General features: G+C 38.5%; 1 protein-coding gene across 1 annotated transcript in view; it reads left to right on the plus strand.

The window, feature by feature from the left end:
* Positions 1 to 17987, plus strand: part of XRCC4 (X-ray repair cross complementing 4) — a 126233-nt gene that overhangs the window by 66121 nt on the left and 42125 nt on the right. The window contains exon 6 of the mRNA XM_062513083.1: positions 6106 to 6253. Coding sequence (XP_062369067.1) covers positions 6106 to 6253 — 148 coding nt within the window. The remainder of the gene's footprint in view (positions 1 to 6105; positions 6254 to 17987) is intronic.

Here is a 17987-nt window from a genome sequence, read left to right on the forward strand (position 1 = left end):
GAGAAATTACTCTGGGCTCCACAACCTCACGTTGAATTTGAGACATCACAGCCCAGAAATCTTTTCCAAAGCCTCATGATTTCATCTCTTGTGTCCGTCTGTCTTTGTTGTTTTGTTTGCTCGACCTGAGTGGTGCTTCATGCCTCCTGGGAGTTATGTCCAGAAGCCTCCTACCTCCACCCTGGGTGGTACAGATGATCCAAACGGGACATCCCGGGAGCCCAGAGGATGACTCCAGCAAACAGTCACACCCGGGACACTGAGCTCATCCAAACCTTTTCAAACCGTGACCTTTTTGGGGCTGATGGCCTGAATTTGGGAGTGTTTGTGTGCTGGATGTCAGAGCAGAAAACCAGCCTTAACACAGAGCTTTGAGAAGATTCAAAGGCCACAGAGGGAGAAAAGCTCCATGCAGTAAATCAGGAATTGCAGTGGATTGTTGAAAAGCTGTTGCTGAGCAGCCTAAAACTTATCCCCAAACAGCCCCAGAGCATCCCAGCCACCAGCTTTGGTGCTGCTTCTGTCAGGCACCCATGGAAAATAAAGCAGGGAAAATAACCCTTAATGGTTAGGAGATTTTTTTTTTTAGATGTCCAGATTGAAGTTGCAAAGTGTTGCTTCAGCAGAGCACCTGCCTGACCCACATCAGGAAGGATCTGAGCACATCCCAAAGCTTTCTGTTTGTGCTCTGAGGGGAGGTACTGACTTTGAGAGACACCAAAAATTTGTAGTATTTTCAAGCAAAATCATAACCTTTAGCAATGCTTCTAAGCGGGCAATTTTTTAGAATTATATTACTACTGAAGTATTTTCGGCAAAACAAATTGATGTGGGTTATTGAAAATTACTGTCTCTCACCTGATTATGTTGTTCATTGAAATTTCCCTTCTCAAGGTATTTTTTGAGAGGGGTTTCTATTACAGATCATGGTAAATTAATGAGCTCCCTCAGAGTCTCTTGGATATGTGTAAAATGCATTCTTTTTCTTTACCCTCTTGTATTTTGATAGATGGAAAGAGACTTTTTCATGCTTCCTGACCAAACTTATTATTTGTGTGTCAAATCTATCCTATTTTTTTTTGCCATGTAGTTTCAAGACAATGTGACATGGCAACAGATGAGCACCTGAGTTATCCCCAACAAATAAGCATTGAGAAGGAAACCTTATGGCAAACAGATTTTACCATAATATGATTAGTTTCCCTGCAGGTTTGAAATGAGGGTATTTTGTGTGGGATTTTTTATTTTATTTTTTTTTGGTTTCTTTTGTGTGGAGTTCTTTGGTGTTTATTTTTTTTTTTGTTTTGGGTTTTTTTTTTGTTGTTGTTGTTTTGGTTTGTTTTTTTTTTTTTTAGTTAAAGTTTTCTGTTTCAGAGGTTTTTAGAAAAGGGTGATGTCAGGAAAAGAATAGACTTTGCAAATAGAAAACTCAGTGGTAATACAGCCTAGAAGGTTGAAATGTAAACTTTCCTTACTGAGCTGAATACAATTTATAAATTTTGTATAGCTGGATCTAAACTTTTTGCTGGAGTTGTTTTAAAATGTGTCTTCATAAACACTTCCCATGGAGATATTTTTTGTAAAAATAAACGTTAATAACCAGCTTACAGAGAATTTATAGAACCTTGGTCTCAGTTGCCTCTTGGCCCTAGGGGTTTATGGTACAGTAAACCCAAATTTATACAAAGAATTAAATATACAGCAGGGCAGGACAAAGGGAATGGTGAATGGCTCTCACTTTTTTCCTAAAATTAATATAGTGACATATTCCTGTTGCTTTCATGGAAGCAGATGCATGGGCTGTAAATTTTGTTTAATATCTCTGAGTGGTCTAAATAGATCTATTTCTGGCAAAAAATGCCAGGATCTGTGCACACGGCGTAACTTCAGTGTAGGTAGGAATGGTGTTTCCTCAACTGCCTGTCAGGAATGACTTAATCCTGCTTTGCAGATCCTGCCTCTGCTTCCCTGGGATGTGTTAATTTCCATACTCATTCATTTAGAGGGCTCTGCTGAGACTGTCAAAGAGATGCTAATTACCATCAGCCGCCGTGATCCCTGGGGAATCGTGCTGGGATTGAGAAACCACGAAACTGCTGGAGTTACACTTGCAATCAGGGATTAAAGTGATGAGTTCTGCTCCCTCTCTGCTTTTTCCTTTCTCTGGCAGCTTGGGGGGCAGCTCTCACAGGCAGTCCTGGTGCTCTCCAGGTGATGGTTTTGTGACCAATTGGACACCTCTTGTGCCATTTTCTCTAATATTGGTGCTGGTTTTGCACTAAATCATCAGCTTCATTGAGGAGCAGAACTTGGAAGTTCAGTTGATTAATTCCGTGGAGCAGCACATGCTGCCTGGAGTCAGGCAGAATTCAACCAAGGAGGTCTGCTCTGCTAACAGGAGGGCTCTGGGAGGAATTTAGGGGAGCTACAATAGTGTTAAGATCTGAAAGATCTGAAAATCTGAACAAATTTCCCTGAATGTTTACTACTCTGATGAAAAAGCTGAATTTTAGTTCAGAAGAGAAATTTACATTGTCAGAATTCTGTGTTGCTGTTGTTGAAACCTTCAGATTATTTTAAATAAAGGCTTTTCTTCAGGATAAATGCCTGTGTCCTTTAAAAATACTTCCTCTTCTACACCAGTCTGGAAAAGCTTTTGCTTTTGGTTTTGCCTTTTTTAAAAAAAAAACCCTGCAAATTCTTTATCATGATCAAAGTAAATACATTTTCATTTAGTGGTACAAGCTGAAAACGTGAATATTCCTTGAATCCATTTAATCATTTGTTATATCTTGACTATGTAACAGCAGGGTGAAGAGAAGTAATGTCTGTGACTGAGTTTCCTGCAGGTAAAATCTGGTGAATTGCAGCTTTTTTTCTTGCTTGTGGTCCATCCTTCATAATTTGGATGTTGAGGCTGTGTATTCTGTCTGTGTGAAGTTAGGTCATTGTAGGCAAACAAATTCCTCAATTTTGGAAAACTTCTGCTTACTTTTTGCTTGCTTTGGTCCCTGTTTATATTTTTTATGGCAAAACTAAGCTTTTGGTGCTGCTTTTAGCACTTTATTGCTGTACTAAGAGGATCTGGATCCTGTTTTCTCCGTGACACTATCATGAATAATTAGACAAGTCAAAGCTGTAGGATTTTCAGTAAAGGTGATGGTATACACAAATGAAAATGCACAGAGTTGTTTTTTCCACACTGAAAGGTGGATATGATAGATTGGAAGGTTTATCTTTTTAAATAAATGCCTTCTGTATATCAAAATTAAGTAATGCAAAAGTGTATTGTAGAATCTAATTTCTGCCTGTAACTAGGCTGCAAAAATTAATTTCTGTCATTTCAGAGATCCTGATGCTGTAATTCCAAATGTCTTGAGGATGAGTCTTGATTATTTTCCTGTATTAAAGGCATCTTCTGTTTCTAGGTCCCCAGCATTGTGGGGCTGCATTGATTTAATTTCATCCTGGCTCTTCCAAACCAGTGACAGCTATTTTTAGTTTTTCAGTTATTTTCTGGAATACCCTGTTGGAAAACTCCCTCAACCCACCAAATAATATCACTCTTCACAATTACAAGAAAATGACCCCACAAAAGAACAAAAACCCCTCTAAACAGCAGGAGTTTTTATTTGAAGTTTTGAATCTTCTTGGCACAAATATTCAGCTAGTATTTGAAAGCATCCCCTTCTTGCTCTCTTATCAATCTTATTTCTTGCAGTTGCTCACCTGTAGGAAGTGTGTTACCTATTGGGAATATTTTCTTTTCCTAATCAGTGTTTGGTGTAGGAGGCTTAATTACTGTTTTTCATCCAGCAGTACTCTTGTCTGTGTTTAAATTGCTACCATTCCTCTCAAAGGTATAACAGCAATTCATATTGAATTACATAATATAAAAGTAAGAAATTTAATTTCACGAGGAGTCAAGGAACTTTGCTTCCTTAAAACGTTGCTTAAATTTAGACAGAAAATATTTTCAGAATGAAAAGCTAGGCTTGTGCCTAAGACTGTCTCTCATTTTTCCAAAAGATTTTTATGTTGAGCAATGAATAATATTTTGCTGAAGCTTTCTTTGGCTTTTAGTCAAGTGCTATAAATGAATTCATTAATGGGAATTATTTTTGGGTAGCAATAGTGGGTGTGTGTTTAAAGTCCAATGGTGATGCATGGTACTGTGAGAGTCAAGTGTATTCCATCTTTTCTTCAGCAGTTCTGAGAGTTTTAGCCTAAAAGAAAGAAACAAACAGAACAAAAAACCCCAAGCCTGGGGTGATCAACCCTCAGCCATGAGCCAGTCTGCTGCTGATTGTGAGATTGAATTCTGAATGAGAAGCCTTTCTTTTGGTACAATTAAAAGAATTTTATTTTTTTAGAAACATAAGGAAAAAAAAAAGTATTTTAAAATTCATTTTTGAAAAAACGCTGAGCGCAAGGGCTATGATCACCAGTGCACATTGCACAGGTGAAAATAGAAAGACATTTCTTTATTATGTTAGGAAAATGTAGGTTTTGTATATGAGGTTCACCTCTGGATCTACTTTTTTGGCTGAAGTAGAGGGTGTAGTAGGAGAACTGCAAAAAGGAGGGACAGGAGTTATGATAGTAAAACTATTCAAGTTTGTTGAGTTTTTAACAGCAAACCATTCTGTGTGTATTCCTTATGAAGAGGCCAGCTTTTAAATATGTTGAAATATATAAAATAACATTTGTGCAAATGTTGGACACGATGCCCCAGACAGGTAAAGAGTAACTATCATAAACATATTTCCAGCATTTAACTCTGGAAAACTATGCATGTCTGGTTAAAGTTTAGTATGGAGACTTAGGCTGTCGTTTAACACTTCTCAGCATTTATTGCAGGAATGCATCTTGTCTGTGCTGGACTTTGGAACTTGTTAATTGTCTTGTGCCTTGGAAATATGTCAGCTAATACCTGTTGTCATCCTGCAAATATCTGCAAGTCTGTGATGTAGTGTAGTGCATGCTGGTGAATATTTAATATTATTATATGTTAAGCACGTGCTTCACTGTGAGCAGAGGTTTTAGGGAGCCTCTGATTAATTTATCAGTGTTCTGGACCAGATGCACATGTTTTTTAGAGAATCGGTGAAAATGCCACTTGTGGGCTTCTTTGTTACCTCCCTGCCTCATTCTGAGTGCTGTTACATGGGTAACAATTGTGGAAGGAATGGGGAAACAGGACTCATTATTTACTTTTATGGTGAAAACCATTTGTGTTGAATCTCAAATTATGGCATTTTTCATCCACATGAGGATTAAACCACCCTAAAATGCACAGAAACTTAATAAACAGGGATGTTCCCCTAAAAGCTTGAGTCTCAGTCACCACATTATTATTTAATATTTTTCAGCTGAGGTTTGTGCTGTTCTGGATATCGTTGTCTTGAAAATTATAGGTAATTAAAGATTTCATTTTGAAAGCAGGCATACCAAATGAAAATACACTGCAGGATGTTGATAGCTGGAATAAACATTTCTGCATAACTTCTGAATGCATTAATAGGGTTGTGGGGTTTTTGTTTGGTTGGGGTTTGTTGGTTTTTTTTTTTTTATGGAGGGAAAAATCTTTTCCTATCTTTTCCTTATCCAGATATTTTCCTATCTTAGGGAAAGATCTGTTTGTCTTGGCATTTGAATTTTGAGTAGGTAATTGTCCAAGTGGAGAGGGTTTGTTGTTTAAGTGTGGGTAAAGCATATTTTATGAATTTACATGGTAATTTAGGTAGTGGAACCTGGAGAGAGAATGTTTCATTCATCTTCAGCAAAGCAGGCAGAGAAAATCCAGACAGACTGTCCAGTTTGGGGTCGCTGGCCTTTCTCTCCACTGGCTACAAAGACTTACTGAGGGAAAATTATCTTTGTAGTTCAAATTCAGTCTTTTTGAACTTGTCTTTTTTGTCACAAACTTCAAATTCATTGGTTTTTTCTTTTATTTTGTCACAAACTTCTTCCAGTTCTGAGGCCATCTTGGAGCCACAGAGATTTTCATTAAGAAAGGCAAAGAAAATAAATATTTTAAGGGTTGTCTTGAAACACTTCAGATCTCAGATTTCTTTTGACCTTGTTTGATTTTCATTTTGGCAGCTCCCAAACAAAGGGATTCCTCCCTCCTGGCCAGCCCAGACCCCGTGGACCCAGCTCCAAGGAGAAAACGAAGGCAAAGGACAGCAAAACCTGCAGGGACAGGAGCTAAGGTGGCAGCTTACGAGGCAGAGCAGCCAGCACAGGAGAAGTAAGCAGGTTTTAAATGTTTTTGTGAAGTGTTTTTTATGCTCACAGACCCCAGTGGGTTCGTGGGACTCCAAACCCAACTGGGCATGGACAACCTCTGCTTCAGGAGGTTCCAACCTCCCCACCCTGAGATTCTGCCTTTGAGATTTCAGTGGAAAGAAATTACCTCTCAATTCCATCCTCTATAGATTTTTCTGAAAATGAAGTCTCCAGGCAGGAAAAAAAAAATAGTTCATTCTTAAAACACAAAGGGGGTGAGGATTTTTAACACTTAAAAGTACTTTTCTTATGCCCATTTCAGCTTCTGGAAATATTTCCACATGTTCTAGGAAGTGCTAGAGGTATGCACAGGGTTGTCTCAGAACTGCCATTGGGATTTATAGTGTTTTCTTCAAAAACCCCTTTTCTAACATCTAAATATATGGGAAATTACATTTGAAAATACATATTTTCCATTTTTATCTGTAATATTCCATGTATTGTGGACTCTAAACAGCTGTGGACACAAGTATACTACAAAGACATTTTCCATGATTAGCAAAGATTTCTGTTTAAATCAGAGGAGGAGAATTATCTCATTTTGACGTAAAAGTTGTGGTTTGACGCCAGCTAGGAATGTTTGAATTTACAGTCCTGTTTTATTAGTTAAAAAAAAATTCTTTCTTTTTACGATGGCGTAGAAATATGTCAGACCTTGCTTTTTTTTTGTTTTTTTACATCCCAGTCCATTGCATTGGAAAGTGCCCTTTCCACATTGTATTTGGTCAGTTTGATTTTGACAGTCTGCCTGTGTTTGCCTGAAAGTCAGGTTCATTTTATTTAATATTGGTTGTTGAAGGAAAACCTATGGAGTCAAAGTATGGCAAATATACAGAGGCCTTGGACTGAGTAATTGTCTGTTTCGTGTGTGTAGACGGACAACTCAGAAGATAATGATATTTTTGTTTCAATTCTTTGAAATAAGGCAAATTTCAGTAGAAACAGAGCAGCATTATGATTGTCATATGTGCAAGGAATTTCTACTCTCAGACTGAATCAGGGCTGAATCTAAAGAGTGGCTCTTCTTATAGGCTGTAACATAATTAGTTGTATTTTGAGACTGGCTGTACAGAACATCCATTCTATCAGTCTCCATCACCATTTTTCTTTTATGCACTTTATGTGGCATTGGCGATTTTTGGATTAGAGAAGAAGATAGGAAATATCCCCCTTGACCTGAAACATTAGAAAAGCTTTATTTGTTGTTTTTCTCAATGTCACTGAAGTTTCTGAGCTTCTTCTGAAGTCTTGTGCCAGCTGCTAATCAAGTTTTCAGTCAGTTTGCTTGGCTAATAATTTTCAGTTCTCTTCAGCCTGTCAAAAGTAGGGTGTAGAGCTAGCACCATGATCCAGTTCACAAACAGAGGAGTTCTTTTTATGGAGTAACTTGTAATTACTCCAGTAATTTGTGCTGATGGAATGCCAGATCCTTGGTGCTGGAAAGGGCTTTATCTTAAGATGACAGCATGTTGGGGTCCTGCCCAAAAAAAAAAATAAAAAAAATATTTATCCAAGCAAAGGGGTGGTAGGGGGGGAGTTAACCTGGAAATTCCTTCACCTCTGGAAGTGGTCCATCACAAACAGGGAGATGGAGAGCATGGGATCAAGTGACAGGTTTGATCTGATTTCATGATCACGTCTGCAAACGCACCACAAGTCCCCCCTCGTACCTGGGCTCTCCTGCTCAGACCTGCAGCCAGGGCTGCCTCCTTAAGGTAAATACAAATGTAAATGCTTCCAGGCCAAGTCACACAGAACCCTCTCCCACATTTCTTGCTTTAGCAAACAGAGCTTACTTAGAGTTGTTTCCCACGTGGAATTTTTGGTGACATCAACAGAGCTCGTGTCACGCTCTCCAGGCCAGGGAAGGGCTGCCACAAACCCAACACCACCAGCCGAAAGCTGCTGCATTGTGAGTTGCTTGGTACAAGATCCTTAAAAAAAACCCCAAAAGTAATTAAAAATAACCCCTTTAGCAAAGGATGGCATCCAAGGTTTTCTTTTCCCTTTGCCTTCCAGGTTGTTTTTTGAAAACGCAGTGTTTTTTCAATGCTGTCAATGTTGTTCACATAAGAAAAGTTGTGTCTTAACTTTTAAGAAAAGTTATGTCTTAAGTTTCTTACACTTCTCATAAGACTTTACAGTATGCTAAGAAAGTAGAATTTATCTTAAACTCAATAGTATCTACAGTAAATACTAAGTCATCAAACCTTAAGGATTCTATTTATGCAAATATTTTAGATTTAAGGATGTTGAGGCTAGTTGTGTGGCAATTCTCTGCTCCTTGGAATGAAAATATATTCTTGGATATGACAAAAAATACCCAGAAGAATGCAAATAAAAATCTGTTTGACACAGAAATTAGAGCAAAAGGAGTGCTGCCTTTCTCATGCTTTGTGTGTGGGTGCAGGGGCAGGAAAAGAAGTTGAATTGTATTTATCCATATAGACATCTAGTATTACTGGGGCAATTTGTTCAAGGGCTAAATCAACATTTTTAATGAAACTTGGCAATGTGCTTTAGATAGTATTAAGCTTAGTGAAAGTAGCCATGAGAGCGGCAAGGAACTGAACTAGGATTTGTGGAACAAGGTTGCTAAATGTACTGTTTAATTATTTGCTGAAATAAAGATGTACTTTAGGATAAAGTAGAAATTTAGAATAATTAGTGGGTCAGCCAACTGCCAAGAATGAGGTTTATCCAGCTCTGTAGCAGGTTGTTCTAAATTGGAGATATCCACTGAAAGGAAATGCTTCTTTAGGCAGACAGATGTTACTTTTAGTTAATAACAGCTGACCTATGGCTCTTAATTTACACATTTTAAAAATATGTAAACACAAAAAGGAGATCTTGCTTTTCAAAACACAGTTGAGCCAGGAAGTAAAGTTGAATTATTCTGATTCCAGTAAACTGTGATGGTCTTGGTGCAGCTGTAACTGTAACTTAATATCTGGCAATTTCCTAAGGTGCAAGGCAGAGATAGTATATACGTTAAGTTAAAATGCAAATTCTGCTTTTCACAATTTGCATTTCATAATTGGAGGAGAAAAAAATTAATAAGAGCATTCCCAATCCACAGTTAGAAGTTATGCTTATTGAGGCATTACCCAAATCTCTTTGGGGGCTGCATATGTATGGCACTATTAGCTGTGTGGAATATGCATTCAATATAGAGGCTTAGCTGTATAGCCTGTCAGCCTGAATCCTGTAAATAATTGGATGTTTCTATAACATTTTCACTTTAAAAGTGTTGGAACCTACTTGAGAGCAGATAGTACCTACTGAAGATGGCAACATTTTTAATGTAAGTTTTAAAATTAAGCGTGGCCATTGAAGAAAACCTGCAGTCACAGACTACAGTGGAACAGAGATGGAGTCTCTATAACTAAAATAAAAATAAAACAGGAAAAATCTTCCATTTCTAGTGCAACTTGCATCTTTCCACTTTGATTTATTAAAATAGTTGGGATTTTTTTAAAATGAGTTAAGAAAAACAAAACCTTTTTATTTCTGTCTTTCATTTTTCGTTACTAAAGGATCTTTTATGGTCCTCATTCACACATGTGTTTCCTAGGAGAAAGGCTTTGCTGGATAAGGCTCAAAATTTTTATAAATTATTCTGTATATTTCAAAATATAATCCATTCCTGCTGCTCGAGGGTATTCAAAATTTCTGTGCTATTTAATGCATGCCTACTGTTGAGTGGATGTTCAATTACAGAAGTGGTTTGGGGAAAGGCATCTTAAATACAGGAAAAACATTATTATGGATGCAAATATGCTGGCCTCTCCTGAGAATAAGACTAGAAAAATATTTTTTAAAAAAGTTCTTACAGAGGAAGTGTTCCATAATTCTGAGAAACAAGTGTTAAGAGATAATCTTAATCAAACTGACTGAAAAGTAACAGGTATTATTTTCTTGTCTTTTTGCTTTTTTATGAAGTATTGTCTGTTTGCACCAAGCGTTGTGCCTCTGACTTATTAGTTGTTCTGCATTCCAAAAATGTCAGTTTCTTAAGTCCAGTTTAGTACATTTGATATCACTATTACTGGTTTGTTTGTTTGGTTTTTTTTAATTGAAATTTGACTTTTGCTGGCTTGGTACCTCTTGCTTGAGTGGTAAAATGGAATGAATTTCAGAATCAGGCCTAAATTTAACTTGAAGCAAAGAGATCCTCTCCTTTACCTTGTTTGGCTTTGCTGAAATTTCAAGATTCAGGCCAATTTGATGGGATCTTTGCCACCAGTAATTAATTTTTTTTTTTTAATTTTTTTTTTTTTACACATAAACTCTTCTTTTTCAGGGAGTTCTAAAAAAGCTCAGCGTATTTTTTAGGTGCTCTCATAAACACCCAAGCAAATCAGACATACATATTTAGGTTTCTGAGTGTGTGTTTGAAGGTCCCAGGAGCTGCCAGGGGGAGGCTTGTGCCACTCTTGCTCCATCAGAGGCCAAGGGAATGTAATTTTTACTTTAAACACGATTTTTACGGCACTCACACTCGCTGTTTGTTCCTGGCTTCAGGGCCTGATTAAACTTAGTCATGTGTGTAATTGTGGGTAGAATGAGCTGCTGCATGGCTTTTACTTGTTAATGATAAATATGATTTTTTTTTTTTAATACAGTGTTCATGCTCTCCTCCCTTTCTGTACCTTCAAAAGGTTTTTTTTTCGAGTCCTCACAGGTATATGTAATTTATTTGGAAATAAATCCTTTAGACTTGTATCCCAACACTGCAGTAAGCTGGACTTGTCTTTCTTTTGATAAACTTCCACCCCCTTAAAGCACTTGGAGCTTGTGGTGAGCCCAGGGCTCCCTGGGGATCCTCTCTCTGCATTTGTTTAATTCATTGCTTGCGGTTCACATTTTTGAAGCTGTAATGTAAGGCTTATTTAAAGTGTGGTTTGCCACCACCAGTGACTCAGGTAGGAGAAACCACAGATCTGTCCTGGAATCTGGCATTCTCAGAGCTGAAACAACAACTTCTTCTTCAACCAGGCAAAAATTGGGTTCTGCTGAAAATGGCACCAGAACCTTCCAGAGGGGGTGTGAAGTTTACACCACAGTTACCCCCTTCCAGGGAAAGATGTACTTAAGAGCTCAAGATGACATGGCACTTTTGTATTCTTTTAAGTGCATTTATTTAATTCAATAGGAGAGAACTTTCCTGGTCTGGCAAACACTGTGATCACTGTGATCTCTCAGTCAGTTCAGTGAATGTGTACAGCAGTATAGAGGCTCATTCCTGCCATCATAAATTTATGAGATGCAATGTTTAGAAAGGTTTAGATGATTACTCATTCAGGCTGAAATGTAAACATGTTAAGAAATCTCTTAGAAGTGGATGGTTGGGTTGTATGAGCCTCTAATGTGAGTATTAAACCAAAAAAATTTAAACAGTGATTTAAGCCATCTTTGTCATTCATGCATGCTCAGTATTCTTTCTTCCTTCCTTCCTTCCTTCCTTCCTTCCTTCCTTCCTTCCTTCCTTCCTTCCTTCCTTCCTTCTTTCCTTCCTTCCTTCCTTCCTTCCTTTTCTTTTCTTTTTCCATCTATTTCTGCTCCTTTCTCCCCTCCTTTGCCAGGACACTGGCAGCAGCAGAGTGGCATCAGTCACACCAGGCAGTTTTTCCCCACCTGAGCAAACATCAGGAATATCATAGCACCTTTATGTGGCCCGAGGGGAGCTTTGATAAGTGACCCTCATCACCTGTGACTGTGTGACCTGTGCAACAATGGGGGGGCTGTCAGAACAAAAAAAAAAAAAATAAATAAAAAGGGATAAAGCCTTTGATGACAATAATGCAAAAAACTGTGTAAGACATGAATCACTGGGAGGGAAAAAAAGTGGTTGCAAAAAAAATCTAGGGTAATTCTTCATTCAGCTCGAATGAATAAGGCAGAAATAAATGCAACAAAGCACAGGTGTTCTTCTCCTGGTGTGGTACCTGTGAAATGTCTTTTTATAACTGTGCAGTAGATAATTAGGCTTAAATCCCCCACGTGGGAAGGGGTGATTTATTTCCATGGGAATTGGAAGGAATTGGAATCCACCATCACCATTTCACCCAGCTCCCCAGGGAAGGGTGGGATAATGTGAAGGCTGAAGGCCCAGGGCAGGAAAAAAATGAACACTGTCTGCTGACCTCAGAGGCTGCCATTTCTCCAGGGAAAAGTCTCTCAGCTCTCCAGTTTGGAGCACATCTCACAGGTTTTTGTCACTGGTAATAGCCCAGTAATTGACTGCTGATGGAGGAGTTATTACTCAGTAGGACTGACAGGACTCTACCCTCTGTTGTCCCAGGGCATGTTCCTTAGGTCAGGTTTTTTATTGCTGTGACAAATCTGGTGAGATATGTGTCTCCAATGATTCATCCATAATGTATTTCACTGAAACATTTCTAGAAAATTTATTTCATATTTCAGGCTGTGAGATTACAGGGGAAGAGTTTAAAAAAAATGGCAATTATACCTTCTTCTTCCATTACCTTTCTGGTAAACTTTTTGATGCTTTTCCCTTGCCTTTTCAACAACGGTTTTAACTGGAGTGGTGTTTTACCTGAGCTTTATATTTTAAGCCCCTGGGCTGGAGTAATTTAATTTTTCACACTATGCATTAGTTTTGATAAATTCTGAGTACCTCGATATGGAGTTCTAATGTGGGAGGCCAAAGAATTTCTCCTCAGAGGTAAATTACACCAAGAGGGAGGAAAGATTGTGTGTGGTTGAGGTAACCAGCAGTGCTGGAACAGTCATTGGCTTTTGAAGTAGACCATGCTCCAACATTTCCAGCCTTTGAGAGTAAAGAGTGGGAAGCTGAGAAAAGGAGATTGTGTTAAAAGCAGCAAAGAAGGCAACATTTGAAATTCCACATGCATCCTGTTGATCAGAGTGCAGGAGCAATCAGGAACTTTCTGTCTGAGCACTTCTGCAAAGGCCTCTTGATGGTGCCATTAAAACCTCGATTTCTCACAGCAGAATTCTCAAGCAGAATTATTTTCACATTATTTGTAATAGGAAGGAGCAGGTAATGTAGGTGCCTGAGATTTTGATTAGGTGCTGGCAGGAGATTGAGATTGAGATTGAGATTGATATTGAGATTGAGATTGAGATTGAGATGGAAAGCCCAAGTAACCTGCTTGCCACCTCAGTGCTGGTGTCAAAAATAGCATGGCAGAGAATAAGAGGAAAGCTTGGCTCTATTAATGGCATAAAACTGCCTCAAACACCTATTTCTGGTGTTCTTTGGACTGAACATGAAGTTAAATCTTCTTTACTGCATTAAATTGGAATATTCTGTATAGCACAACTGTCTGGGAAGGGCAATAATCCCTTAAATCCTAATGGACCCCAGGAAACCTGTTGGAGAAAATCCTGTACACAGGAATACACTAAAACTCATGATCTGGGAAAGGATTTCACAAACTCATGGATTTCACAAGCAAATGCTGCTTGCTCTGCTGAGGTGATTGCTCAGTTCAGTTTACTTTTCAAAACTTAGATTCACTGCATGAAGCTATTAATCTTTCTATTTTTATTTCTGTTCATCCTTTCTTTTTTACTTAACTTTTTACCATTTTTTTTTCTCCCAGAATTGTCCCACCTCAGCAAAGCAGGGCTAAAAAGCTACCATTTAGATTTAGCAAGATTTTTCAATTTCTTTATGCTGAAAGAAGCATTTAATCCTCTGTTTAAAATCCACAGAACTAAATGCATGGAAATTTTTTTCCAGTGGTGACTTTACTCCTCAAGCAGTGATGGCTGTGTCTAAGATGGTCTGTTTTTCTTCACCTGCCTAATTTCACTGATTACTGTTGATTGTGAAGACCTAGGTCCAGCCAGTGAGAAATATTTTATCAGATTTGGGTGTCCTAGACCTCCTGTGTGTGATGCATAAGGATGCTGCTGAAACTGAAAAAGATACAGATATTAGGACATTTTCTGTTGCAGAATGCTTGAATTCTGGTGCAAAAACAGAGGAAAATGGGAGAAATGGCTTGTGCTGAATTTATTTTAATCCTGTTCCTGTCTCATAATGGTTTGAAGAAGGAGCAGGAAAAGGGTGAAGGGTGGCACTGGACATGTCTGTGAGCAGAGACTGGAGAGGGAATGTGGTGTGAGGCACTGATGGTGCATTTGTTTTTCGATTTATAATGTATATATGTCTCCCCTAAAGCAGTAAATCAAGCCCTTGACATCCATGGCAATGAATGAATTTCCAATGATATTTAGAGCATCCCCAGATCTGGTCAGAGTGGATAAATATTCATAAATGTGACTAACACATATGGTATGAGCAAATGCACTTTCATGGTCGGGTGAGGGGACTCATCTGTTTGTGTCAGCCTCTGTCAGGACAGCTGTGGCATTAATCAGGACCCCTTTTGGATGAGTTCTGCCACCCCTGTCAGGGCACATTGCACATACTTATGCCTCAGACCATAAACTTTGAGAATTAGAGACAGGATTGCACAAATCAGGTCTCTCTTAAAGTGACTTGACTACCTTTCAGTCTCCTCGAGCATAAATAAAAATGTCCTTATTAGAAGCTGCAGGAGGTGCAGAATTAGATTAATATGAGCCTTGTTAACAGAAAATATTGCTGACACACTCCCTTGATTGCTTAATAGCACTTAAAATAATTTCCTACTTTATTCATCTGTCATACCATTCGTAACAATTGTCTTGTAGCTGTTGCATCACTCAAGCCTGAACATACAACCAGCAATTTGAAAGCAAGTTGCATGCTTGTGTTTTCCTCAGATGGTTTTTCTGTGTATCAGCTGTTGTAAGTGGACTGGGTGTAAAACTGAAGGAAAATGGTCAATATTCAAAAAGGATCAGCAACAGAGGCAATGTTGTAATGAATCCTAAACAGCAGAAGTGAGATAAAGTTAAAGGTTCTTTTCAAAATTATGCTGAGGATTCAAAGTACTGAGGTGAATTATAATCTAACAGTAGTGTAGCCTCAGTGTTTCATCCTGTGCATTTAGAATGAACATTATTTAGTAATAATGACTAAAACTGAGGAAATGGGACAAATGTGCAAGAAAACCCCAGTGTTTGGTGAGAATGAGTTTCATTCTAGGTCTCATGCCAGAAAGAGATGAGATTTCTCATGTGCTTCTTTCAAAGGTCTTAATTATTCAAGAGTGTAGAAATAAATATTTTATAAACCACTTATATAGATCCCCCAAGGAGTATTTGACATCAAAGTAAGAGACCTGTCTGTTAAATTAAAAAATGGTACCTCTGGTCTTGTGTTTACGTAGAAAAGATAAAGAAGGTATTTAACTTGAGAAAATAATTTATGAGAGGCTTGTTGAAAAAGGTGCTCATTGTAGAAGAAGGTTGAAATAAATTTGTTTTGTATTGTAGAAGCTCACAGAGATGTGATTTTGTAATGACATCACAGAACAAAGAGAATGTTCACTGAATTTAGCAGGAGTCTGATTTTTTTTTTCTTTTTACATATTGAGATGTTCTCCACGTAGGAATTGAAATTAACACATAGAAATTAAAATTACCAGGTTCTGAACTGTGATTTGGCCACAGGAATAAACTTTTATCAACACCTAGCTCATACTGTGATCTTCCCCACTCCCCAGATTTCTGAACAACTGTATAACATATTTTTACAGGGGTTGTTTTTTGTCTCTTCAATGTTCTGCACAACTGGCTAAACCTTGAAGTTGCACAAGTGTAAAACTTCAGTAAAGTGGTGATAAATCATTTGGGTTCTGCTGGGGATGTGAAGCATCCAGAGAGTTACTGCTTCAGTGCCTCTGGAGCTGATCCTTGGGTAACTATTGAACTACCTGAACAGAATTCTACTTTTATTAAGCGATACTGAAAAAATATATCTTTTTATAAAGAAAACCATCAATCTTCTAGGCTAAAACTCACCACTGAACAGGAAAACATTTCTACAAGGAGTAAACCTCCTGGATTTGGTGTGTGTCACAAATAAAAAATTATTTTTCTGTTAAGTGCTGTGTCAGTGTCAAACTGTTCTGGAACACCAGGTTAGGAAAGAATATCTTGGCATTAAAACTCATCTCTAGTTGTATATCTGTGTAGCTACAGTAGTGACTAAAAATGTTAAAAGACAAAAAAAAACAAAAAAAAAGCAGATTATAGCCAGTTGTGTTGACCCAACTGCACAGAACTTGAGCAAGTGTTTCAGCTTAACTAAAAACAGAATTGAAGACACAAAGCAGAAGATCTCCAGATAAAAATGAAACATTGTCAGGGTGTGATCAGTTGTCCATTGACCCTTTAAATGGTTCAAAATACTTTGTAAGCTCCAAAGTTTTAAAAAGATGCAGAACCATCAACTTTTTATCAGTGTTGCTGAGTGCCATCCCGGAGCAAAATGTGTAAGCAAAATGTCCAAGCAAAATGTCCAAACCAGTATTCCCCAGCCCAGTGATGGTGGCAAGGGAGAGAAGCAAGGGGAAGAGCAGTAGGACAGGAGAGCAGAGAAGTTTTTTTTAAAGATAAATGAAGTTTGTGCAGCTTCCCTTTGGGGTGAGTGTTGTCCTTCCCAAATCTGGGAGCAGCGTTTGGGACAACAAGCTCTGCCCGTGAGCAGGTGGTGGCTGATGTGGCTAAACATAGGGAATAACACATCAGGAAATCTGGGAAAATCGTGTCAAGGCTCTGGAACAAGCAGGAATGGGACTGTAAGGGCTGGAGGGTTTGGGGTGATGTGAAATTCAGTTTTAGAAGGATGTGGTGGTGCCCAAGTGAGTCTTTATCCACTCTTTGGTGTGAGACCTCTCAGCCTCCTGTTTGCCTTCCCACTTCCTGCACTGCAGCACAACACTTGAGAGGCAAAGGGGGATGGCCTCCTGCGTGCCTGATATGCATTTACACCTTTTCTGCTCTAACTGACACCAAATCAACTATCACATCTGAGAACAGGAGGAGGAGGAATGCTTGTCAGGCTGTTTGCTCTGCATGACTGGGTGCAGGATGCTGCCAGCCAGAGACCACAATCCTCCCTTCACAGCTTCTCTCATGCAATGATTTGCAAGAGTTGAGATGTTCCTGATGCTGTTATAACCTTTCCTTGAGCTAGATTTACAGAAAAAAAAGAAAAAAAGCCAGTTTTTCATGTTACCCTGGGACAGTGTTAGCCAGACACTCCCCCCTTCTTCATGGTTTTGTTCACACCACTCCCAGCTCTGCACCAGCTCCTGTGTCTTGACATGTTCTGACTTTGCCAAGCTAAAAATACACATTCATTACTTCTGGCTTTTCTGTTGCTGAGGTCCCTTTGCAAAACCAGCCCACAGGAGGGTAGATCACATTGAGTATGGTGACACATGTAATTCTCAGGCACCAGTGGGGTTTCATGATGCATCAACCAAAATGTGCATTTCTATTCCAAAGAGAAATATGCAAGTGAAAGGAAAAGAACTAATTTGAGAGGAATTTGTATTAGTAAAGTTCATTATTGAGATGACAGATAGTAAACAGGCTTGGATGTTATTGGACAAGTGAGCATGCATGTCCTATCCAAGCCCTTGAATCACCCTAAATCTAAGCTGGCTATTCATATTTTTATTTCACATCTTCACTTTTTTGTTTGTTTGTTTGTTTGTTTGTTTTTAAACAGTCATTCCTGTCTTCAGTAGCATTTAGTGTTTATTTTAAAGCATTCACTTGGTATTTATTTAAAGGCCATTACC

The sequence above is a fragment of the Cinclus cinclus genome, chromosome Z, assembly GCF_963662255.1.
Source record: "Cinclus cinclus chromosome Z, bCinCin1.1, whole genome shotgun sequence".
NCBI lineage: Eukaryota > Metazoa > Chordata > Aves > Passeriformes > Cinclidae > Cinclus > Cinclus cinclus.